The sequence below is a fragment of the Hemicordylus capensis genome, chromosome 2 (genome assembly GCF_027244095.1).
Source record: "Hemicordylus capensis ecotype Gifberg chromosome 2, rHemCap1.1.pri, whole genome shotgun sequence".
Lineage (NCBI taxonomy): Eukaryota > Metazoa > Chordata > Lepidosauria > Squamata > Cordylidae > Hemicordylus > Hemicordylus capensis.
In genome coordinates this window covers 376,816,644-376,842,339 of record NC_069658.1, presented here as the reverse complement: position 1 = coordinate 376,842,339, position 25,696 = coordinate 376,816,644, and the positions used below count along the sequence as shown (strand labels likewise).

The following is a 25,696-nucleotide window of genomic DNA, read 5'->3' as shown; positions in this document are numbered from 1 at the left end:
TCTTTGATGCCTCTCTGATCTGCTTCTCCAACGCCAAGTCACTCTCAGCACTTCAATCCGGAGAGTGATAGCATGTTACTACTAACTAGGGTGTGCACAGAACTGGCTGGTCCAGTTTGGTTTGAGTCCGGACTGGACCCAAACCAGACCGGGCAAGTTCGGTCCGGCACACCCTCAACCCCCCCATTTGGTTCAGTCTGGGGGGGGGTTCACAAACATTTTTTTTTAAACTTACCCCTTTCAGGGGAATTGTTGGAGGCAGCGGGGGGATGTCTGCAGAGGTTCCCCCTTCCCCCGCCGGCCTCCCTTCCTGCCCATACCATTTTGGAGGCCACCAATTGGCCTCTGCATGACCCAGGCCACACCAAGGCCAATTGTGCAGGCACAGCAGCCTCCAAAATGGCTGCCACGCCGAATAGGGGAGGCCCAAATGGAGCTGGCTGAACTGTTGGTATAGGCATGAAGGGAGGCTGGTAGGGTGAGTGGGGGCTGGTGGGGGAAGGGGAAACCTTCGCGGACCACACCCCACCACCTCCAACAACACCCTTGAAGGAGTTAAGTAAAAAAAAAATGTCCGCACCCCCCCGAACTGTCGGGGGGTGTTCGGTCCAGGGTTGAACCAAGCAGGGGATGGTTCAGTTCGACTCCGTATGGTCGAACTGAATTGGTTCGACGTCGAACAAGTTTGCACATCCCTGCTACTAACACATTTCCTTCCAGTCCTTGTATTGTTACCCATATTGATTCTGTCGACAACTCTGGTCCTCCTAGGTTTTATAGCTTGTTGTTGGATTCAATCCCTTTTTTAATATAAAGTGCTACTCTACCCCTAATCCTCCCTTCCCTGTCACTTCTGTAGAGTTTTTTTAAAATCATTTTTTATATCCTGCTCTTCCTCCAAGAAGCCCAGAGCAGTGTACTACATACTTTTGTTTCTCCTCACAAGTATCCAGGAATAACAGTGTCCTACTGGTTCTCACCATTCCACCAGGTTTCTGTTATGCCCATTATATCTATGTTTTCATTAGCAACCAAGCACTCCAGCTCACCCATCTTTGCTCAGAGGCTTCTGGCATTGGTATATAAACACTTATACGCCAAGACTCTTACCTGGCAATGGCATGTGTTGTCTCTCTTAATGTCATTTGATCTTTTTTGACCAGCTGCCATGTATTTCTGTCTGCTCTGCTCCTAGTTCTACTCTGGCCCCTTCTGGTTTATCTGTTTTGTACCCTCGCTCCTTAGGGGATTTTGCTTGCCGAACCAGATATCAACCAGTTCCTGTTGGCAATCCCCAGGTATCATTTTAAAAGCTGCTCTGTGACGTTTTTGGTTTTAAGTACCAGTAGTCTGGTTCCATAATGGTTCCATCATGGTAATGGGGCACAGGTTGGCATTATACATAACAAATTAGTATGGGTAGTATGCATGATTTCATGAACCTTCCACCTCCAATAGGGCTTGTGAGAAACACATACTTATGTTGTATTGTATGCATGCAGATAGGTTCACATGTAGGCTCATACCACCTCTGTCATGAATGGTATTGATAACATTGCTAACCATGTCAATTGGCTACTGTCTGCAGTCCTCCACTGAATTACTAGGGCATGTCCCATTGAATAAGGTGGGACTTTTATGTAGGAGTAGCAATGTACAGAACTGCAGACCAATGGCCTAAATTGTTACAGAGTGTGCTATGGTGTGTAAAGGCTGGACCCTCCATTATGTAGGTTGTGTATAACTTGCAAAATAACTTCATCAGCGATCCTAAAGAGAGTAACCTGGAAGTAAATATTTCAAAAATTAATGTAACCTACCTCCATGTATTTAGCCACCTAATGTCGCAGCGGGGAAGTAACCTGCTTAGAGAGCAGGAGGCTGTTGGTTTGAATCCCTGCTGGTGTGTTTCCCAGAATATAGGAAACTCCTATATCAGGCAGCAGCGATAGAGGAAGGTGCTAAAAGGCATAATCTCATACTGCGTGGGAGATGGCAATGGTAAACCCCTCCTGTATTCTACCAAAAACAACCACAGGGCTCTGTGGTCGCCAGGAGTCAGTACCGACTCGATTGCACAACCTCACCTTACCTTTCCTTCCATGTATTTACAGAATTGGGGAATATCCTGACATTTCCAAAAGCTTGCAATTCAGTTTGGGGCCTTTCCCACTAGGTGGCAGTATTTCATATAGCATACAGTTTACTGTTGGTTCTAAATAAATACATGAACTTTGAATGTATATACACTTCTGACGTTTTTAGATTTACTTTGGATTCATAAACAATATCATTTACAAGTCTAGTTTCAGGCCTGGGTTTGGGACAGAAACTGTCTCTTGATCACCCTGTGGATTACCTGTACTGGAAGATAGATAGGAGAATGTGACCCTGTCTTCTGGATCTCTCAGCAGCTTTTGATACCATCAACTGTAGTATCTTTCAGGACTGCCTTTCTGAGTTGTGGGCTTTGCGATTCTGTGCTTTGCCATGATTCTTTTACTTCCTGGAAGGTAGACTCCAGAAGGTGGTGCTGGAAAACCAGGGGAGTAGGAAGGTCAAAGTGAGTCCTGGGACAAGCAATAAATATGGGCCCCTGGGCCCTCTGCCTTCTTAATTGCTGTGTCCTCCGTTGCCCCACACCATGTCTTTGCTGCAGAAGAACCATATGAATGTGGTGAAAAATAAAACATCCTTTTGACACATCCTTTCTTTCACTCCTATGCAAATAATATCATACACTCTCCACATGTTGATCAGAAGCCAGTAGCTTGCCAGTGAGTCAGGGAGGAACATAGGAAGCTGCCATATACTGAGTCAGACCATTGGTCCATCTAGCTCAATACTGTCTTTCCAGACTGGCAGCAACTTCCCAAAGGTTACAGGCAGGATCTCAGCCCTATCTTGGAGATGCCAGGGAGGGAACTTGGAACCTTCTGCATGCAAGCATGCAGGTGCTTTTCTCAGAGCGGCCCCATCCCCTCATGGAAATATCTTACGGTGCTCACACATGTAGTCTCCCATTCAAATGCAAGCTAGCGTGGGCCCTGCTTAGCAAAGAGGACAATTCATGCTTGCTACCAAAAGACCAGCTGGGAGGGGAGACAACAAATACAATAATAGGACTTTATCATGGGACAAAAGTCTGACAGCTATTTCAATCCCCTCAGAGGATAGCCAGCAAATATTTTGGGCCAGGGTGACTCTCCCAGAAATTTGAGGAACATTTGCTAGGTGAGAAATTCAAACTGGCTTCTGCCAAACAGTAATTAATACATTTTTCTTTACACAAGATTGTGTAGAAACATGGGATGCTATTCTCATCTACAGCATCCCTGAGAGCGTGCTCAGAAGCCTCACCTCCCCTGCCCTCCACTGTTCATGGTTACAGCATTTATCTGCAGACACACACTGTACTCATGTTCAGATTGTTTCCATGACTGGAATGCTGGAGTGCCCCAGCGTTCTGCATCACAGGAAGAAGAGGACCATGAGTACAGGTCTTTTATGTAGACAAACACTACAACTGTGGACAGTAGGGTGGGGTAGGGCTTCTGAACACATCAGCATGGGGGTAGGGATTCAGAGCATTCTCTTGGGGACACCATATGTGCGTATAGTGGGTCAGGGATGTGTTTCTGCTGTAACAGAGTGCTTCTGGAGTATGGGGAGGCTGCCAAAAATAGTTGCACTTTTGCCCAAAAGTGTCCATGCTTTGCTATGGCTAGTGCTGTGTGCATGCTATTATTAGAAGCTCTCACAAAGTTTTAGTCAGAATGTCAGCCAGTAACAATTTAGAATATTTATATATTGCTTTTCAACAACAAAAAAATGTTCTCAAAGCAGTGAGCAACATCCAGACAAGTTAGTCATGACTGAGCACCACTGAAATCAATGTCACGTTAGCAGCCGCAGCTCAAGACTTCTGTGCACCTGAGGCAGGGTCCCAAATGGCACCCCTCCTTGTGGGCACCTTCCTTCCCCCTTCTGCCTTCCCCCTTCCTTTAAAGCAAGAAGCAGGAAGGACCTTGCCACTTCATGGACACTCCAATCATCTGCTGCCTGAGATGACTGCCTCACATTGCCTCATGGAAGGGCCACCCCTATAAATCAGTCATAACAAGATGACGTGCAAGTTTCATGGGCATGGAAGACGTCAGCACCACCATTGTGGACACGGAAGCAGCAGTTGTGCAAGCAGGTCCCCACAGATTCTCCCACTCGCCAAAATGGGAGAATCTGTGGAATGCTGCTTGTGCAACTGCCTGTTGGAAACAGTGGCACTGCTGCTTCTGTGTCCACAGTGGCTGCACCGGCTGTACTGATGTCTTCTATCCTCATTAGGTTTGCTCATCATGTCGCGCAACCAGGGGTGAAAGTATAATTGGGTGACTATGTGCAGTGAACATGGGCTGCCTGATGGGGCCCGAGGGGTGCTCATTGAGGTTGGGTCCAGGGCTGGGGGTCCACTCATTGAAGCATGGGGCCGGGGCCATACAGCACCTGGCTTCTCAGCCACTCATCCCCTTCCTTGCCTTTTTGGCATTGGCAAAGAGCCAGCATGCATGGCGCTGGGGCCAGGGAAACTGCCTGCCTGCCCTGTTCTCATCAGTGCTGGAAAAACCAATGAGGGCTAATGAAGGCATTGTCTGGCATGTGTCGCTGGGCAGTGACATCAGCCCATGTGAGGACAGAGGGAAAGAGGTCGGTAGGCAGCTGTGGAATCAGGCAATGCACAGCTCTCCTGCCCCTGCCCCATGTACTTCACTTCTTTGCTAGAGCCGATGAGGGGGAGAGAGATGTGGGCAGCTGCAGAGGCCAGTGGCCGGGGTGGGAGGAATGGGAGCTCCCAAAAAATCTAGCCACAGGGTTAGCCCACATCACTATGCTACTGCAGCCAACTAACTTATGTCCCATAAATTTCTATGGGACTCGGTCTTGTTATTTGTTTGTTAATCACACTTATATACTGCCTGATATGTCTATCTCTAGGTGGTGTACACAATTTAAAACACAATACATATAAAACAGTAAAAACAATCTCACAGAATAAAAACAGTTAAAACAATTACGCAGGATTAAAAAAAAATTAAACAGTTTAACATTAATTTCAGCTAAGCCTGAGAAAACATCTTGAGGGTCTTTTAAAAAGCAGTCAGAGATGGAGATGCTCCTATTTTGAAAGGGAGCATATTCCAAAGCCCTGGGGCAGCCACAGAGAAGGCCCGGTCCCAAGTAGGGATGTGCAGAACAATCCTAGGTCAGAACAGAACACCCTTTAAAAGGGGGTCCTGTTCTGAGCTCAGAACAGAGTGACCCATTCCGAGGTGGAACATTTTGACCTCATTCCGAGTACCATTCTGGAATACAAAATGGCACTCGGAACGGGGGTTGGACCATTCTGATGGAACAGAGTCATTCTGTCAGAACTACTGGCTTGCCAAGTTGTTCTGACTTAATGTTTTGTGCATTTTGCATTGCCGTCCAAGCTCAGAACAGAACACAAAATGTGTTTCATGCACATCCCTAATCCTGAATTGCCATCAAATGAGCTGGTGACAACTCTAACTGGACCTCCCCAGATGATCTTAATAGGTGGTAGGTTTCATGACAAAGAAAACACTCTTTTAAAATACCGTGGACCCAAGTCATTGAGGACCCAAGTCATAACTAGCACTTTGCATTTCACTTGGAAACATATCGGCAGCCAGTGCAGGTTTTTTAAAATAGGTGTTATATGGTCCCTTTGGGTTGTCCCAGTCTGGCTGCAGTGTTCTGTAACAAATTGTTGTTTCTGGACTATGTCAAAGGCAGCCCCACATAGAGTGCATTACAGTAGTGAAGCCTGAAGGGTTACCAGCATATGCACCACTGTTTTAAGGTCATTTACCTCCAGAAATGGGCACAACTGAAGCTGATAAAAAGCACTCCAAATATATCTTGACTAAGTTTGGATATTGCCTATTATGTCTGTGTCACACAATTGCTCTGCACACCATGCAACTACACATCCCTAAGGGGTCAAGATGTCCCCATAGGAGCAGGACAGGGAAGGGATCTACAAAACCAAGATTCACAGACAAAGCAGCATGAGCTTATGTTACAGCCTGGGAATTTACAATGTGCATGTATGCCTGTAATATTTATATATCCACAGATAACAGAAACAGAAATATATGCAGAAGGGAAATGGGGTTCTGCTAGGAAAAAAACAAAATAGGAACTTGCTTTGCAAAATGTATTTTCACCAGCAGATGAGCAATAATTCACTGGAGTGTTTTACCACCTGACATGTAGTCATTAAGTCTGGGAGCATTTTTGTTCTCCTTGAGGATTGCTATTATTTTCATGCAGTCCCCCTTTTATCTTGGCTTTTCAGGGCAGCAAAAGACTAGTCAGCTTCAACAAGACAGCTGTCTGCCCTGATTGACCCTTTCTTCAAGTGAACTACAGGGGGTAAGTGTAGTGATCCTTCCAGAAGAGAGGAGAGGAAGAGGCTTTGGGAAGTGCAGTGGGAGAACAACAGAGGCCTTTATAGGCACAGTAACTGACCCCCAGAACAGTAATCAATTTATGTCTTAGCAAGGCTTAACCATCTAACTTCAATTGTCATCCTTCATCAAGATGATGCAATCAAGTGGAGGGGAAAGAAAAACCCAGGATCCTCTAAAACCTGCATTGTACGATTGCTGGAATGACCCTTCACTTTTGAATGATACTGAATGATGCAGTGGAGCAAAGCATGATAATGGACATGGTGCTCCTCTATTTATGGAAATACAAGCATGGGGGGCGGGGCGGGTTAGCAGACATCTGTGAGTCAGAGCTTATGAGATGTCTTCCTATCTCTGCTGCTTCCTCGCATGATGATGACAGAGTAGCTGAGATCAAACAGTTGTATTCAAAGTACTGCTCTGTTCCTTTAGTAAGTGGAATACTTTGTGTATGATGTTTATACCATTTTTAAGGCTCTGTAAAGCCACAGTTTTGGGAATTTATGTTAACCTTCTGTAACAATAACTATGCTGCACTGGAAGAATGTTGAGGTGCCTTTTGTAGAAAGCATTGTTGAAAATGTTTGGCCCTTTGGCCCTTTGACCCTTGACTATTCTCAGAGCAGGAAAAATAAGTTTGGCTAGTTTTCATCTGTTATCTCCACCACTTCTATATCGTGGTTCTTCAGATAGTATCATTTTGCATGGCATGGCTGATCAGTGACTGAAGGGGATGCTGGCGTGGGCTCCTGCAGTATTTATTTATATTTACAATTCTTTCCTACTCTCTTCCTCCAAGGAACCCAGAGCAATGTACAAGGTTATGTTTAGCCTCACAACAAGCCTGTGAGGTTGGTTAAACAGAGAGATAAGTGACTGGCCCAGAATTACCCAGTGAGTTCATGGCCAAATGAAGATTTGAACTTAGGTCTCCTCAGTCCTAGTCCAATGCTCTAACAACTACACCACACTAGCACTGGGTGTCACAGAGAAGTCCTTGCCAGGATGAGGCAGATAAGAGAAGAAGAATATTGAGCAACCCCACATTTCAATTTTCTGGGGCTTCCTGTCGAGAATTAGTAGAACCTGTCCTTTGAGTGTTATCATAGTAGTAACAGCAGCATTTTGTGGTTAAAGTTATTAAAGACAGGTGAAATATCCAGTTATGGCTTTCAGCCATTTTGTGGCACTCACACTGTAACAAAAGCCAATTGCAGAGTCAGTGCCAGAAAATGGTTGAAAGAGAGGTTGGAAATTGACCAGGGAACTGACAGCAATTAGGAGCACCTAAAGATGCAGAGTGAGCAACCATTTAATCGCCTTTCCTAGAAAGGAGGTATTAGGGAAAGGCTGGTAACTGGCAAGGGGCTATGATGATGGGGCAGCAAGGAGCAACAGCCTTCTGTTTCATAGTTCAGCCAGGCCTTGAACAAACATATACAAGGCCAAATACCAGCTGGCATGATGAGCAACCTACCATCGCTGTAATGCTCCACCCCAGGGCCACTGCAGGCTTGGAAGCAGTCTGGAAGCTGTTCAGGACAAGCTGTCATGCAAGCTGTGCTACTGCAGTTTCCCCCATTCACCACAATGGGAAAAAACCATGGTAGCACTGCTTGTGAAATTGCTCGTTCTGAACAGTGTAGAGGCTGCTTACCCCAGCAGCCCCGGGGTGAAGCATTATGGTGATGGTAGACTGTGCATCATGTCAGCTACTGTATGGAATATTCTGAGCTAGCCCATGTGCGGAGGCTAGCTGAGTGTTGGGGGCGGACAGCCTCCCTGCGGAATGCCGGGTGAGTTGCCGCTGGTTCCCAGAGGCTCCTGGGAGTGGAATGGGGTGCCCAAGGTGGCGAAGAGCAGCTTTTAAAAAATGAATTGCACATCTGTCTCACCAACCCGCTCCCATCCCCTGGGACCTGGCTTCACTCACTGGCCACTCCTAAGGTTTAAAAAAATGTCGCAGCACCACAGGTGCTGCAATGGTCTGGGCGTCGGATTCTTTGGGAGTGTTGCAACACTCTTGAAGCTAGCCACTTTAGATATCAGATTGTGGACCATTTCTCAGAAGTGTCAGGGCAGCCCATCCAGTATCATCCCCTACCTAATGAATAGTCTGCAGAGGGAAAAGGGTGAAATGGTACCACACTATCTTTTCTAACAGAAAAGGAAGCAAGGGTGAGACATTCGAAAGAAAGGAAGGAATTGCAGGTGTGGAGGAGAAGAGAAGAAAGGATTGCTCCACTTCAGGCAACAAAATGTCATGGGTTGGCACCAACAAAGGGACCATCAAATCAGATATAAAAGTGGCAGCATTCAGAAACCAGTATGGGGACATTTCAGTCTTCCATACAGATGACTTGAAACAAAATAACTGGAGAGACTTGAATGTGAAGTTGTACTGTTGAGAGTTCATTAGCAAATCTGATCTATATCTTGAGATGAATGAGGATTATAAATGACTTTCTCACTTCAGAAAATAATTATTTCTCATGTGTCATTAATACTGTATTGAACAACAGTATTAATGACACATGAGAAATAATTATTTTCTGAAGTGAGAAAGTGAGACACGATTAATCAGTTAATGATTGAGAAGTGGTATAATAAGGTGTGGTCAATTGCATTGCTAGAAAAGATCACTGACAAGATTAAATTAATGAAGGCTGAGAGAATAGATTCACAGTTCTACAATATTTGGGCAGATTATATTTATCATTAATAGTACTAGAACTGATTCTGGATTTTCTTGTGATATATAGAAAATATGATTATTAAATGTATTGTGTTACTATGAGATACTGTTTTTTGTTGTTATACTATGTTAATACTGTTATAATAAAAAAACTTTAAAAATTAATACTGTTGTTCACATTGAACATTAAATGGCATGAGGTGGGTGCATTCTGTGTTTGCTGGGAAATGGGGATGTGAGAGTTGAATTATTCAGTGCTCTGGATTAATCTGTCCTCTTGATCTTAACTAGGACTTCAACTAATTGTGATTCTAACCTACACTGACTGACATGAACTAATGCTGCCCGTGTGCAGCGGGTGCACTTCTGCAGCATGGGTGCTCGCATACAGGGTGGTAGTGGTAGTTTTCTGATCACCTCTTCCCTTAGAAGCACTCTGTGCAATGTTTCAAATAAGTTTCTGAGGGCTACTCAGCCCTCAGGGACAGATTTGTATGTTGCACAATATGCTTCCTGGAGCAGGGGGGATCGGTGAACATCGCCCTCTGAGTACAGACATGACATCCACACTTTAGAAGCAGGAGTGCACCTGCTGCATCATGCACACAGTATTGGGATGTCACACACACAATTGCTTCCATTTTTGTCATACGGTGTAACACTGTTTTTTCTGCAGTGTGTGTGTGTGTATCCCACATATATTTTACAAAAAAAGATGACCGACAACAGAGATAATGAGAGGAAACCAAATTTTAGGTATTTCCATTTAAATATATATATACTTACCAATATCCACATCACTGAATGCATCTAATGAAATGAGTTCTAGTGTACAGTTCTAGGCCATAACACAATACATTTGTTGTTTTAAAAGGGTGGGGGTGGGGCTGCAGGACTCTTTGCAACTTTAATCTGTCTTCTGGGTCCACAGCTGTCCTCCCTCCCTGAGTCTAGAAGGCCACGGGAAAGAGACTGAGCTGGACAGACTGAGCTAGGAAAAAAGGGGGAGGTGAAATAATTCCTTACTTCATAAAGGACTCCACATTGATTTAACAATGTAATCTATCAAGACTATCAGGTTTCACATAGAAGTTGGCCCACTACTCCCCCTTTCATCCAGTGCAGCCTTCATTAGCAACTTATGCCTTGCCCTGCCCTCAGAGGAACCCAAGAGAAACGTAGACTGTCTCCTGAACAGACAGACTATGTATTGCTATAAATTCTCTGTCCTAGATGTTAAAAATTCCCTGAGAATCTCAAAGCCTTATCTCAAAAACAGTTGAATGGGGATAAGATTACTATGGAGATTAAACTTCAATTCATATGCATGAAAAAGTAAAACTATGAAGAAACGACCAAGTCATAAAATGATCACCTTGATGATTAAAAAAAAGGAGAGATGGCTATCATTTCTTGTTTATGGCTGAAGGAGAATTTACAGTCCTTTATTGCAAGTCAGCTTTCCTCCACCGCTGTTAATCTTTAACACTGGCTTAAAACATTCTGTAGTTTGGTCAAGGATGTTTCATTAAACCCAAAGAAATCTCCCTTCTTTACATCAAGCAGCCCATTTTAAAAGCACCTCTGCCTCCTGAGTCCTAATAGGTATTTTAAGTGGATGATAGCACAAACTTTTCACACATCTTTATTAAAATGCAGAGTCATGCACATGGCCCTAGAAGGTGGTGATTTTTCCAACCGGTTTCTGAGAAACTGGGAATTCTTAAGGAAATTAGGAGGGGTACCATACTGCATGGGAGGAGGCAATGGTAAACCCCTCCTGTATTCTACCAAAGACAACCACAGGGCTCTGTGAGCACCAGGAGTCGAAATTGACTTGACAGTATACTTTACTTTTTACCTTGGGGAGGAGATTAGTAATGGTAGAGAAACATTCCCGAAAGACTGCTTGTCCACCACGACTGCTCTTCCCCGAATGTTCAGTGTGTTCTGTGTTCACTCGGGGGTCACGGAGAGGTCCAACATATCTTGCCAGTGCTCCATGTGAACTGAAAGTGTACCTTATAACTTCAGTTCTTCAGTTGGTCAGCAATATGCAGGACTTTTGTGGTCAATGTACAGACATTCCTTGAAAGTAGAAAATTTGAAAATCACTTCCAGAAGGTTTGTGCGCTGGTTGCACATGTGCGCTGGTTGCACATGTGCACTGGTTGCACATGAAATACAACCTTGAACCTTCAGGTCCACTTCAGATCTCTTATGAACATAGTCCCTGCTTGAGTTGCTGCTGGGTAAGAGTCTAGGACACTACCTAGCTTACTCCAGAGACAATTGTCATACTGGAACCATAACAGGCAGTATACAAATATGATAAAATGGAGTACAAGCACACTTTTTCTAAACCTGAACATGTTCCAAATATAAACATGTACCCATTGTCTAAAATAACACAAACATTTTTATGTAGTAAAATACTTGATCATATGATTTAAATCCAGAAACCTCATTCAATGTATAATTGGCATGCTGATTGGAACAACTGAATGGTGTGATTTGATTTCTACAGAGCAAGTTACCCATTAAAGCAATGCACTAAATGCATCATCCGGTAACTCGGAGCTTTTCTTCACCTGCCAAATGAGATGGTGACTTTCAAGGTTGATGGCATTATTTATTACTAGAACAGCAGGACTGCAAGTTCAGCACAGATTGAAAAAGATCATGCTGGAGTTCATTCACCTCTTTAGTCAATTCTTGGAAGTGGGACTTCCATGGAGACTGGTAGTCTCCAATCTTTATAGACCCAGGACCTACCAACTCCAAACAACAATGGGGGGCCCACTTCTCTTTATAATTATTCTCATTATTACGCATTTTTCTTCTTTCCCTCCTGCATATGTTGGCCTACAACTCTCAATCCCTGGCTGTGGGCCACTGTGGCTGGGGATTATGGAAGTTATAATCCAAAAACAACTGGAGGGTTGAGGTTGAGCAGCCCTGCTTTAGCGGGACTGGCTAATTCTGGCTTAAGTGCTGGCACAGCCTGAGGCAGTGCCATATAGTTACCAGCTACACCCCTTACACTGGCCATGCCCCGACACAGATGCCAGCATCACAGGGGCAGGCCAGCAGAGTCAGCTCCATTCCACTTCTCACCTCACCGGGATTTTAAAATCCCATCCTCATGCACCAGAAGCCTGTATGTGGTGGGGGAAGGAAGAAAGGGGAGGCAGCATGTGACACTGTCATCAGGGAAGGGGTCCAGCACAAGTCCATGATAATGGTGGCAAAGGCCTAGTATCTCCTCTGTCTCCCTTCTCCCGCCACTTACTCAATTCTGAGCTGGGGGCAGGGGCGTATCTAGGGTAGGGCAGGCAGGGCACGTGCCCCGGGTGCCACTTGAAGGGGGCGCCATTTTGTAAAATGAAAAAAATGAAAAATGGCTGCCAAAAACAAAATGGCCACCATGCATGCTCAAATGGCCTCTGTGAGGCCCTAGGTCATGCCAGGTCTTGCAGAGGCCATTTGAGCATGCACGGTGGCCATTTTGTTTTCAGTGGCCTTTTTTTTTTTTTAAAGATTATTTTTAAAATTGGCCACCGCACATGCTCAAATGGTACCTGTGAGGCCCTAGAGGCCAGCGGGGTGAGGGGGAACCTTTGCAAAAAAAATCCCACAGACTTTAGGAAGCCCCCCAAAGGGGCTAAAGGTTAAATTTTTTTAAAAAAATTAATATAATATAAGACACTGTACACATATTCAGATTGGCACTATGTACAGAGAATCAGGGCTTGTAAATACTGAGCTGACACTTATGAGCTAGGAATGTATTCATTTGCTCTTAATTTGCTTCTTGTGATAAGTTATGGAAGAGTGATTTAAAATTTACTGCTTGTTATGCTTTGAAGGAAAATTATTATAAAATGATGTACAGATGGTATCTGACACCAAAAAAACTGGCATTAATGTATAAAAATGTTTCAAACAAATGTTGGAAGTGTGGGCATACTGAAGGTACTTTTTTCCATATGTGGTGGACCTGTGGGAAGGCTAAGGCCTATTGGGACATGATATATAATGAATTAAAGAAAATATTTAAAGTGACATTTCCTAAGAAGCCAGAATCCTTCCTGCTAGGAATAACACAAGGAGTAATTTCTACAAATAACTTAACTCTTTTCATGTATGCATCTACGGCGGCCAGAATAATATATGCACAGAAATGGAAGAGTAATGAACTGCCTTCAAAAGAAGACTGGCTGATAAAAACTTTGGAATATGCAGAGATGGCAAAACTTACAACATTAATAAGAGATCAAAGCTTAGAACGTTTCAAGGAAGATTGGAGACCTTTTTTGATGTATTTAAATAATTATTTTCCTACTATTGATCTTACAGCAGGATTTGAAATTTGAAATGCAGGTTGGGTAGATTAATGGTTCTTTTTTTATTTTAAAGGTTTAAATTTGTGTTTTTTATTAATATTATAATAAGGCTAAACTTTATAGTTGTTATTTCACGAAGGGGGGTGCGCGGGAAGTCCATTTGTGTTTATTATGATTGTTAATGGTTATTATTGTTAAAAATTAATAAAAATTGAATTTTAAAAAAAGTGAGTTAAATGGGATGTCTTGCTAATATGGCTGTTAATGGTGAGTTTGTCTTTGAATCAGTGTGAAATCCTTAATATTAAGCCCCACTGGGAGTTTCTTGCTCTCTTTCTCTCATTTTAACTGTCTTTCTGAAAGACTAGAATATATTCCAAGCAGTGACACAGTTTACTCTGCATATCCTTTAATTATTTTCAGAGTATCTGGGAAAAGTCAAATTCTCCATTGATTTTTAAAACTTATGTAATAGTGATGCTACAATGCATAGTAGAGAATTAGACAGGCACTTCTAGTTTTCCAATTACACCTCCACATAGTATTTGGGTATTTCATGAGCCCCAGCATACTGAAATTTGTAGTTTTCCAGCATTTTTTGATCTGGCTAAGTCCACTGCTAAATAGTTTTTGAAATATTAAAAGATTAATGAGCCTGACTTGTATTTTTCAGCTGATATTATGGTAAAGTTATCTTAAAGATGGGTGTCAGATGCTTGGACAGGGGGCGCAATTTCAGTGCTTGCTCTAGGCACTATTTTCCCTAGATACGCCTCTGGCTGGGGGCAAGCAACAAGGGCAGTGACAGGCAGGCAAGGCAATGCCTATGGACAGTGGAGGGGGGTGGAAATGCTTGACTTACCACCCATAAGAACATAGGAAGCTGCCATATATTGAGTCAGACCATTGGTCTATCTAGCTCAGTATTGTCTACACAGACTGGCAGCAGCTTCTCCAAGGTTGCAGGCAGGAATCTCTCTCAGCCCTATCTTGGAGAAGCCAGAGAGGGAACTTGGGACCTTCTGCTCTTCCCAGAGCAGCTCCATCCCCTGAGGGGAATATCTTACAGTGCTCACACATCAAGTCTCCCATTCAAATGCAATCAGGGCAGACCCTGCTTATCTAAGGGGACAAGTCAAGCTTGCTACTACAAGACCAGCTCTCCTCTCCATTCACCCAAAGGCACAGCCAAAAGCTCACCCAAAGGCACAGGGCCAGCTGAGGCTTATCTTGCTTCATTAGCAAACTGCCTCTGGGACCAGTTGCAAAGCAGGACATGGCTCCTGTATTATTAACTATGAAACCCTCCTTACCACTCCAGACTGTAGTCATCCTGCTGCCCAGTGATCAGGGAAGGGCCCCAGCACATCCATGCCACTGGTGGCAAGGGCCCAGTGCAGCATCTGGGGATCTCGCACAAGGCTTTACCCCAGAGGCCTTGTGCCAACTTGGTTGTGCCCAAGGTTTCAAAAAAAGTGCCAAAGACTTCATGGTCTGGAATAGATGTGAAATGCCTTCACAAGATATGTAAATATTTCTCTTACATTAATTTTGACTGACTGACTGACTCTCTCTCTCTACACACACACACACACACACACACACACACACACACACACACACACACACACACCCCACTACAACCCCGCCCCCCCACACCCTACAAAGAGAAGTGAAAAGGCAATACAGATGGCTCTCATAATCTGCATTCCTGGCACCTGCAGTCTCACATATCTGCAAATGGGTCTTAGAGACCTGGTTTCTTTATTTGCAATACAAGGATAAGCTAAAACTTGCCTATTAATGGTTGCTGTGTGGCCGGAAATGATCTGGAAATGACTTCCAGTGTCACTTCTGGCCACCATTATACAGCATAACAATTTTGGGGCTCTTAAAAAATGTTTGGCAGATATTCACTGAAAATTCAGCTGATTTGTGGGGTTTTGGGGGACATTTCTGGAGCCCTGGAGAGCAAGATACTGTGCATTTCTACTCTTATTTCTCCCCGCTTCCCAAGGGAGGAGAGCTACCTTGTTTGGCGTTTTGTTTTGTTAGGAACCTAACCCCTAGGTTCCCATAGGGGTAATGGGGAAAAAGTGTAATAGAGGTAATGGGTAAAAGTAAGGTTTCTTTATCCACGGTTTCCGTACTTGTGGTTATAGGTGAGAAATGAGAACCCCTGTGAATAAGGAGGGCCACCTGTAGTTGCAGCCAAAATTAACAGCTTCAACTGACAATGTAATTAACATTTTGGGTGTTTCAAGACGTGGTGGTGACAGGTGCCACCTGGGTCCTGACTCCTTGAGCTGGAAAGGGGGAACAATTTAAACTGGCTGGGTGAGGGAGAACTCAGGCCTCCCTGTGCTGGAGGGAGGTGTCTCTCCAGTTCTGTCTCTTAGTTGTCGCTCCAGTTCTGAAAGAGTTTGAATCTCAGAGCCAGTTCAGATGAATATGGCCCTCTGCACAGGATAACATTGGGGCCACAGTGAGAATACACCTGTCCCAATGTCACTAAATGACGTGCTGATCTGTTCTTGGCACATCTCACATTGTGTGAGCAGGATGTTCACTGAAATCACCTCTCTGCTCTACAAAACTCTGTAGTGCATGTAGAGGGGCTCATCGGCACATCATTTAGTGATATCAGGGCAGACACATTCTCGCTGTGGCCATTATCCATGTTCATCTGAACTGATTCAGAATGTAAGTTAAAAGGGACCTTGGAGGTCTCCTAGTTAGGGCTGCATTAGGCAATGAGTGTTCTAGAGAGAAGTGGGACCCCGCCCATCCCACATGAGACAAGTTGTTATAGTAAGAACTAATCTGCCTACCTGCCTTTCACTATAATCTTAATTAATAATTACCATCCTCACAAGTAAGCCCACTTCAGCCTTCAACATTCACATGTCCACCATCTTGAATTGGGGTGGGTGACATCATCACATACTAGGCTGTTGAGCTGTCCCTATGTGTCCCTACCCCTGTAGCAAATTTGGTTCAAATTGGTTAAGCGGTTTACAAGTTAGCCTACTTGCTCCTGAAATAATCATGCATCTGCCATCTTGAATCAGGGTGGATGACATCATTACAAATTACACCCTTGAGTTGTCCCTATGTGTCCTTACACCTATACAAATTTGGCTCAAGTTGGTTTGGTGGTTCACATGTTAGCCCATTTGCACCTCAAATGTTCATTCATACACCATCTTGAAATGGGGTGGATGACATCATAACAAACTACACCATTGAGGTGTCCCTATTGTCACTCATTACAACTGTACCAAATTTGGTTCAGATCATTTAGGCAGTCCATAAGTTAGCCCACGTGCACCTCAAACATTCATGCATCCACAATCTTGAATTGGGGTGGATGACATCATCAAAAACTACACCGTTGAAGTGTCCCTATATGTCCCTATGGCTTTAGCAAATTTGGTACAAATTGGTGAGGTGGTTCACAAGTAGCCCACTTGCGCCTCAAATGTTTATGCATCCACCATCTTGAATTGGGGTGGATGACGACACCACAAACTACACCATTGAGATGTCCCTATGTGTCCCTACCACTGTACTCAATTTAGTTCATATTGGTCCAGGCATTGTGAAACTGGGCACACAGATACAGACGGACACACACTCACACATGGACAGATGGACGGACGGATGCGGACACAGCCAGGCGATCTCAAAAGCTTACTTTCCGTAAGGAAAGTAGGCTAAAGAGGGGGCATTCTCTCTGTCCAGATACTTTACAACTAAATCTAGAGCCCCTCTACCACCCTCACTAACCAACAATGATCCAGAAATGAGGGGAAGGGGTTTATTGAGCCAGAGAGAGAGAGGGAGGGAGAGCGCCAACCTAGCTAATCAGCAGCACTGGTGCCAGAGAAAGGGTAAGGATATGGTACTGTACTTTTAAATATGGACACCATGTAGATATAATCCCTGGAGAGTGATTGATTGATTGATTGATTGAGTGCCATCAAGTTGGTGTCGACTCTTAGCGACCACATAGATAGATTCTCTCCAGGATGATCTGTCTTCAGCTTGGCCTTTAAGGTCTCTCAGTGGTGCATTCATTGCTGTCATAATCGAGTCCATCCACCTTGCTGCTGGTTGTCCTCTTCTTCTCTTTCCTTCAACTTTTCCCATCATTATGGACTTCTCAAGGGAGCTGGGTTTTCATATAATGTGTCTGAAGTGTGATAGTTTGAGCCTGGTCATTTGTACCTTGAGTGAAAATTCTGGATTGATAGCACCAGAGAAATGGGTAAAATACATTCAATAAATTTTCCTGCTCAGATTCCTGGACACACCACTTTTTCTGCATCTGGAGTGGACATCCATTTCCTGGACAGTCCAGACCAAACCTGGGTATCTGGCAATCGTACTTCTAGTTTACCCTCCTGCTCAGCGAGATATCTCCTATAGTATGGCCATCTGTCTGAAAATCTTCAGTGAAGGAGAGCCTACCACTGCACGAGGCGGATAGCTGCACAGTCTAACAGCTTTTACCATTAGGACATTATCCCTAATGTCTAGCCTAAATCTGCTTCCTTATAATCCTAACCCATTGGTTCCAGTCTTGCCTGCAGGAGCAAAAGAAAACAAGTCCTCTCCTCTTCGTGCGTGACATCCCTTCAGATATTTGAAGATGGCCTTCATAGGTCCCCTTACTCTTCTCTTCTTCAGGTGAAACATACCCAGCTCCTTCAACCATTTCTCCTATGACTTGCCTTGAGGAATGGTTGAGAGAGAACACTGGGTATATTTAGCCTCGAGAAGGAAAAAACGATTTTCATTCACAAAGTCCCACCAGGAAGTGGGGGCTGAAGTTAAAACTAGCATTTTGGGGTGGGGAAAGAGTTGATTTCTGCCCTTCTGTGCCGTTGAACCCTTGCATGCTGCACTTTAAGTCGTCTCCTCAGCCAACCACTTCACAGCAATTCAACAGCACACCTGATTCTGCATATGGTGTGCTGCTGCCATCACATTTATTTTAATTCTCAATTAACCCTTGATCCAAAAGACAGGTCAGTCCAGAGAGGCTTTTTTAGATTAATTTGCCTATGAACAGCAGGATCATTTAATATCACTCTCAGAGTGCAGGCATCCCCCACCGCCCACCGTGTCACTTAAAGTTGGTGTTTTTAAATGAAGTAGGAGAAGTTTAAAAGTTCACTTTGCCATGTAGTGTGGGAGGACTGATTTTGGGAAACTTGAGGCGCTAAAAAATTATCCCCATCCCCTCTCCCCAGGAGCCCTGATTTATTTATGAACATGATACAGTTCCCACAGAAGGCCAAAATCACAAAGCAGTAGCTGTCCCCCACCCCCACCCCGCCCCCCTTTTTAAAATGTGAGATTATTTCTGGTCTTAAAACATTAAAAAAAAAATTAATGCAATACTTCTTTTAAAATACTTGGGGGGAAATTTCCCAGTCTTTCTTGAAAGGAGATTTAATCAGAATTGTAACATGCTCTTTTGGAGGGGTCAATAACACCTGTGTTAGTGATTCATGTGAAATTGTACTCATGTTGTAAAAAAATTAAACCTTCTCATTAGATGGTGTGGTGGAAGAGTGCAATGTGTTTAGGGTGGATAACCCAAGCCAAGAAAGGTTTATAAGGCAGATGCTTTGAGCCTCCGAGCCCAGCTCAGCCTTCTTTCTAACCAGACTCCTGTGCACGTCTCCTTGCTTTGTCCTAGAAGACAGCATGTCTTTCTCCGGCAAATATGAAGTGGAAAGTGAGGAAAACTATGATAATTTTATGAAGCGGATTGGTATGTATTTATAAAATTTCTCTTTCATTACTTTAAACATGCTTTACAACATTGCTTCAGATAAAACTGCGTTATCACATTTTCATTTATTTATTTGGTAAAAGGACTTTTTTCCTGCTTTTCTGTCCCAGTATGGGGCATTCAAGGCAGCTCATAATGGCCTCAACATAATAAAGACAACCGTCCAAAATATAAAAATACGGTTAGTAAACCAACTGCTCTCTTGCTTTCATTAAAGAGAACCTCAATATGGGGAATGTGAGGACTTTAATTGGATCAAGCTGGGAAAAGGGTATGCAAACTTTCCAAGTTACACAACATTCTTTGGCTGATAATAATAAATTCCGACATAATTAAGCGAAGCAAAATTCTATCCGACAGAGATCTTTGAAACCCAGAAGCCTGCATTCTCATTCAATATAATCCTATTTTGTTATGTTTGCTAGTTTTTTTAGGATTCACTAATTAACATTTAACATTGTGTTAAACTGTAAATTGTTTTAATGTTTGTACTGTTTGTACAATTTGTACTGTTTTTATTGTAATCCGCCCGAGACATTAGTTTTGGGTGGCATGCAAATACGTTAAATAAAACAAAGTCAATTTCTACCTGTGCACATACAAAACAGTTTATACCAAATCTAATAATTGTAACTGCAGGTTAGAAATAACTCCCAGACTATAAAGACAGATGTTCAAGAACAGATCATGTTTGCTCATCCCATTAAATGTTAGATGAACCATCCCACGGACAGAATCCTGACTAAATATCATTGAAATCAATAGGATTGTTGTCATGACTAACATGTTTCGTTTCTTTTAACAGTGCTTAGTAGGGATGTGCACGGAACTGCGGCAGGGAGGCTCGAAGGCGGCAGCGGGTGTCTAGCTTTAAGAGCGAGGGAGGGTGCACACCCCTCCTGCCGCTTCCCCCCTGCCGATGTAAGTTGTTTTAAAAGCCCATCGGGGCAGCAGCGTACCTCCCTGATGCCCTGTTGCCTCCATCTTTCATGACTGGAAGACAGGGGCAACGGGGTGGCAGGGAGGTGTGCTGCTGCCCTGATGGGCTTTTAAAACCACTGATGCCAGTGGGAGGAAAGTGGCGGCGGGGGGGGGGTAAGTGCATCCTCCCTCTCTCTTAAAGCTAGACAGCCCCCGCCAGCAAACCGGTTTGGAGGACCATAAAGGGCCTCCTAACCGGTTCTGTGTGCATCCCTAGTGCTTAGTTATGACTAACTTAGTCTGGATCATGCTCCATGTCTGGAAGGTGACTTTCCATTGACATTTGCACCTAGTTTTTCTTTTGAATCTTGAAACCAAGAAAAGACAAAAAGAAAAGAGCTCTTTTCCCACCCATAACGTTCCTCCAGAAAGAAAAAGTGCTGTTCAGTAAATTAGAGAGCAGTACTGTAGGCAGGATACTGATGAAAATCAAATTTGTATTTCTGTTGTGCTAGGTCTTCCCGCTGATGTAATTGAGAAAGGAAGGACTTTCAAGATAGTTACTGAAGTGGCACAGAATGGAGATGAATTCACCTGGTCCCAGATTTACCCAGGAGGGAAGTCCATAACAAATACGTTTGTTATTGGCAAGGAAGGAGACATGGAGACACTGGGTGGCAAAAAATTCAAGGTAAATTATTCTAGCTACTGCTTTTAAACATCACCCAAAGAACAACTTCAGGTGCACTCAAAGTCTTAGGCATGCCCAGTAGGATGCTAGACTGGTTTGAACCCCTCCACATGCCATGTCACAAACTGCTTGTGAAAATCTCTCCAAGCTGCTTGTAGTTTGGCGGCATGGTGGGGTTACCATTGAAGAAACACAAGCATGACTGTTCAGGTGCACACAAACTAATTGTACAATTATTTGCATCCCATCCTTGGTCTCTGTGTGTTCTGTTCTGACCTTTGTTATGCTCCATCCCCAGTGTAATTCTCTCAGGTCTTTCTTCCGGGCTAATTCTTTTTGTGACAACGGTTTTGTTTTATCATCACATTATAATTGGCCCACATATGCATTTTCCCAGCATGAAGTAAGGGAACATAGTATCTCGGTGAGAAAAAGAGTAAAAAAGCATTGAGTCTGAAAAATATGCTTTTGCCCCAATATTGCAGTCTAGAAGGCTGGATGTACTGTAGTTCTTTTAATAAGAAAAAAACAAACCAGATCTGTGACATAAGCCCTATTCATACATTAAGTTCAATGCATATGCAATAGTACACTTCTGTAGCCTGGAAATGAGAGGGACTGTACCCAGGTTTAACTTTAAAATGAACACATGCCCAATAATGAACACATGCACATGTACACAAAAACATGTACATGTGTACAGACACCTGAATGTATGTACAACATAATGTCTGAACAGGACTGTAATGTACTGCAAATCTCAGCTATAACTGGATAAGGGGACAAACAGACCATGTGGCAAACGGGAGGAGGCTGAGGCAAGTTATTTACTAAGTACATAATCAGAGAGCTCCAAAGGAATTGGGGATAGTGGGCCCAGCAGGAGCCTCTTATTTCCTCTAGAAATAAGGATCTTTCCAGCCCCTTGATTTCTCCTACAGTTCATGCACAATTCTAATTAACTGATTGGGCATGATCTAGGCATGTCCCCTCAAGGTAGCACTTTTATGGTGGGTATGTTGGATTTTCTGGGCACTCAAAATGCACACTATCTTGTACCATAGAAAATGCTGTTATTCATCCATATAGCATAGCCATTGCTGTACAGAATGCAGTGATGCAAGTGTCATGGTACCTGTTTCGTTTTGCTTGCGACAGGGTTAGTGAGAGGCAACACAGCTGTCCCCCATGCCTGCACCCACTTGGGGCATTAAAAAGTTTTATTTTGGCTTTGTTTAATGTTTTAGGGGTCAAGCGTTCTCCCCACCCCATTCAGCTCCAGCACTTGTCTATCTTAAAAGGGGTAGCAAATCCTATCCCCTCCCAACCATAACAGTGATCCACTATCCTGTGAACCATTTTTAAAATGTAAAGGCTTGACCCAGTCAAAACTAAGCACTTAAGTCCCATTGATTTCATTGGAAAAGAGTGAGTATATACTTAACTCTGCCACTGAAATCAATGAGGTTAGAAGACTTCACATTTGATGTTTTTGTCTCAACTTAATCTCAGTAAGTTCTTTGCAAGTTGTTTGCCCCCTTTCCTGTGCTGGAGCATAATCTCTCTCTCTCTCACCCATCCCCACCAACTGCTGTATACATTGCATGTAAACTGGATACTGTGCTATTTTATTGGAAGCAGGAGGAGGAGTTGTTATGATTGCTTGGTTCATTGATTGCTTGGATATGCCTTCGATGATATGTTGCCTTGATTATTATTTATCTATGTAAATTGCTTTGGCAACTTTTGTTGAAAAGTGGTATATAAATATTTGTTGTTGTTGATTTATACATAGCAATTCCCTTTTCGTTGTTTCTTTTCCAGCTTTTGAGTTTGCAAGCTGAAGGCTGCAATTCTATACATATTTACTTGGGACTAAGCCTCATTGAATTCAGTGAGGCTTACTTTCAAGTAAGCATGAATAGGATTGCACTGTATGTATGTCCACAGAAGACTGGGCACAACAACAATGCTTTACTTAAAGGCTACGCAGAGGTGCTCTTACCACTGGATTTTAGGGCTGAAGTCCGGGGCCTCCACACCCCATGGGGGCCTCCAAGTCCTCTTTAGTCTGTCTTGGGTAGTGTGGTTTGTGCCCTCAAGAACCTACATGTTAAAAAATGATGCTTAACTTGAAGCGGGGGGCCTCCAAATGCCTTTAGGTCCAGGCTCCAAAATTACCTAGGTGTTGAGGGAAAATCCTCTGGAACCTTGCCCTCCTGTTTAATTCAGTCCCTTGCTTTCATCCTTCCATCAGATTTGATAGAGAATGGGACATCTTACTGAACTAAAGAGGAATTGACTTGGTTCCCACAATAGAACTCGTTGCCTGACAGAATTGAGTCAAATTCAATGAGGGGTGTGTACTCAAAAAAAGCTTTTTATTCATGATCATGAAGGCACAGTACAAGTCAAAAATAGTCTGACAAGCACTGCACGCGCAACATATGCAGTTGCCAGTTTATATAGATTTTAAAAAGCAAGCAAATCTCAGTAAATCCTACAATACACGTCTTTGTAATTAAACAGATGTTTTCATGTGGTGCCAATTAGCCTTGAACATGAGCTACTGTTGGGCCTATCTGCCCTCCCTACTCCTTATCAGTATCTTCTGATGCCAGCTATGTTTCTTTTTCTGCTGAGTGGGGAATGTGACTCAGGATCTTGGCTACATACAATATCTTTTGTCAGGCTCTGGTATTTGCTACCTCTTGGCCGAGGGGCCTCACATTCTTGACTTGAACAATTCATTCTGGCCCACTGGCCTTACATTCTGTTTAGAAGCCTGAACCAAACTTTTATATACTTATTTGTAGGCCTGGATTAAACATTTCGTTATCATAGTACACCTCTGATGCTATGCCTAATTTTGTTCATCCAGTGTGACAACTAATACATACTGACCTTTTACAGGCAACACTCAAAATGGAAGGTGGAAAGGTGGTTGGTGACTTCCCTAATTATCACTATACTGCAGAGATTGCTGGGGATAAACTAGTAGAGGTAATTTCCTTGAACCTGTCCTTCCTATGATGCAAAACTGAGGGGCCATTCACATGACCAGGTGGGCACGGAGAAGAGTGGGTTGCACTCCCAGATGATCTGAGCTGCGCCATGCAGTGTGGAGCTCTGGAGGCTGGGAGAACGTGCCCCAGTCTCTGGATATCCCACAATGCACCACGCCACAAGCACGATGCATTGATCACCCATCAGACAGGTGCCCTAGACACCCATCTCTATGTCATATACACCTGGCAACTGGGTTAAGGGAGCGCTTGTTCCCTTAACCACAGCTAAGAGCCATGTTTGGGAGTGGGGTTAGGCTGGGAGGAACCACTGCGATTTCCACAGATCCTGGTGCTCCATATGAGCAGCCTAATCCAGGCTAGGCTGCTCATGAGAATAGTCTCTGAGTAGTAAAAGGTGTCCCTAATATTGCAATGAATTGAGAGGGTAATGTTTTTCAAATACTGTCAATGTCTTTAGTATAACATCAGCAGGAATTAAGACAAGTTACGTTGTTCATTTGAAATACCATTAATAAATTTAAATAAATAAATAATAGGTTTTTTTGTGGCGTGTTTAAAACTTTAGAGCATAACACGGCCATAGCTCAGTGGCAATCCTTTGCATGCAAAAGGACTCAGGTTCCATCTCCGGCACCTCTGCCTAAAAGGATTGCTGGTAACAGGGCTAGGAAAAGACTCCTGCCGGAGACGTTGGTAAGCTTCTGCCAGACAGTCCAGGTAGACAGGACTACACTATGTGGACTGATGGTCTGCCTCAGTTCAAGGCAGCATTATATGTTCAACAGGTAATGCTCTGTTTGTACTTCATAGCTTGTTCTAACAGGATTCCAGGGCTGTTATCCTGAAGTAAACTGTAGTTTACAAAATAAATTTCAGTATGGGCCAACCACAACTGCTTTCTGACCATCCTGAGTAATTCACAGGCCACTGTGTTTTCATATGGAATCTGGGCACAGTGTAAAATTCCTGCTCAACTGAAGCATTTTGTATTATGCAGGAACGTTCAAGGACCAGAGCAGCAGTTATGATCCACAAGTTAGCTCTGGTCAGAATGCAGTTGTGGCATATAGTATTTTCACATTTTTGATCAAATTTCAGGAGTCTTTACAAGTTCTTGACCTGAAGAACCAGGAATTTATTTATTTTTTAATCAGGTTGGGAAGTTGAGGATCCATCAATGGATTCTGATGTTGCTTAAACTCATAGCAAGATTCAGGCCAGGCAAGGACTCCTGTATCATGAGCAGAGAAGGGAGGGGGAATTCCATTATACATTGCTTTTCAAGGTGAAGGGAAGTTAATGTTTGTATATTGGATTTTAGCCACCAGCTTCAAAAATAAAACTTGTGTCTTTATTGCAGATTTCTACAGTTGGTGATATAACTTTCAAGCGAACCAGCAAGAGGGTGGCATGAAGAGCTGCTAGAGAGGGAACAACAGAGTCCTTAGCCATACTGAAAAATTGAGCAATAAAAACTGAAACAGCAGACTCTTGTCCATTTCTTTACTGAGCAAGGATTTATTCCCCACTTTGCTTCATTTTTAGCTATTCCTGGTTCCCTCCTATATTTCACCTTGCTAAAGTCCTTAGTTATTATTCAAACTGTGATCAGGCAAAGCAGAACACAACTGACAAAACAGCTAGAAATCAAAACTCAATACTTGTTGCTAAAGGTCTCAACTTCCTAAAACCATGCCTTCTTTGCCCTTATCTA

At 43.4% G+C, this 25,696-nt stretch overlaps 1 protein-coding gene across 19 annotated transcripts in view; it reads left to right on the top strand.

Moving 5' to 3' along the window:
• Positions 1 to 25,461, top strand: part of FABP6 (fatty acid binding protein 6) — a 42,676-nt gene extending 17,215 nt beyond the window's left edge. For 12 of the 19 annotated variants that reach the window (XM_053288282.1, XM_053288285.1, XM_053288286.1 and 9 more), the window contains 5 exons: positions 6,380 to 6,456; positions 19,246 to 19,320; positions 20,778 to 20,953; positions 23,867 to 23,956; positions 25,343 to 25,461. In XM_053288282.1, the coding sequence (XP_053144257.1) occupies positions 19,254 to 19,320; positions 20,778 to 20,953; positions 23,867 to 23,956; positions 25,343 to 25,396 (387 nt within the window). In that variant the 5' untranslated portion in view covers positions 6,380 to 6,456; positions 19,246 to 19,253 and the 3' untranslated portion in view covers positions 25,397 to 25,461. Of the gene's footprint in view, positions 1 to 6,379; positions 9,355 to 19,245; positions 19,321 to 20,777; positions 20,954 to 23,866; positions 23,957 to 25,342 lie in introns of those variants that run through there. The other 7 variants (XM_053288288.1, XM_053288290.1, XR_008314551.1 and 4 more) reach the window with 4 other exon arrangements.
• The last annotated feature ends 235 nt before the right edge of the window (positions 25,462 to 25,696 follow it).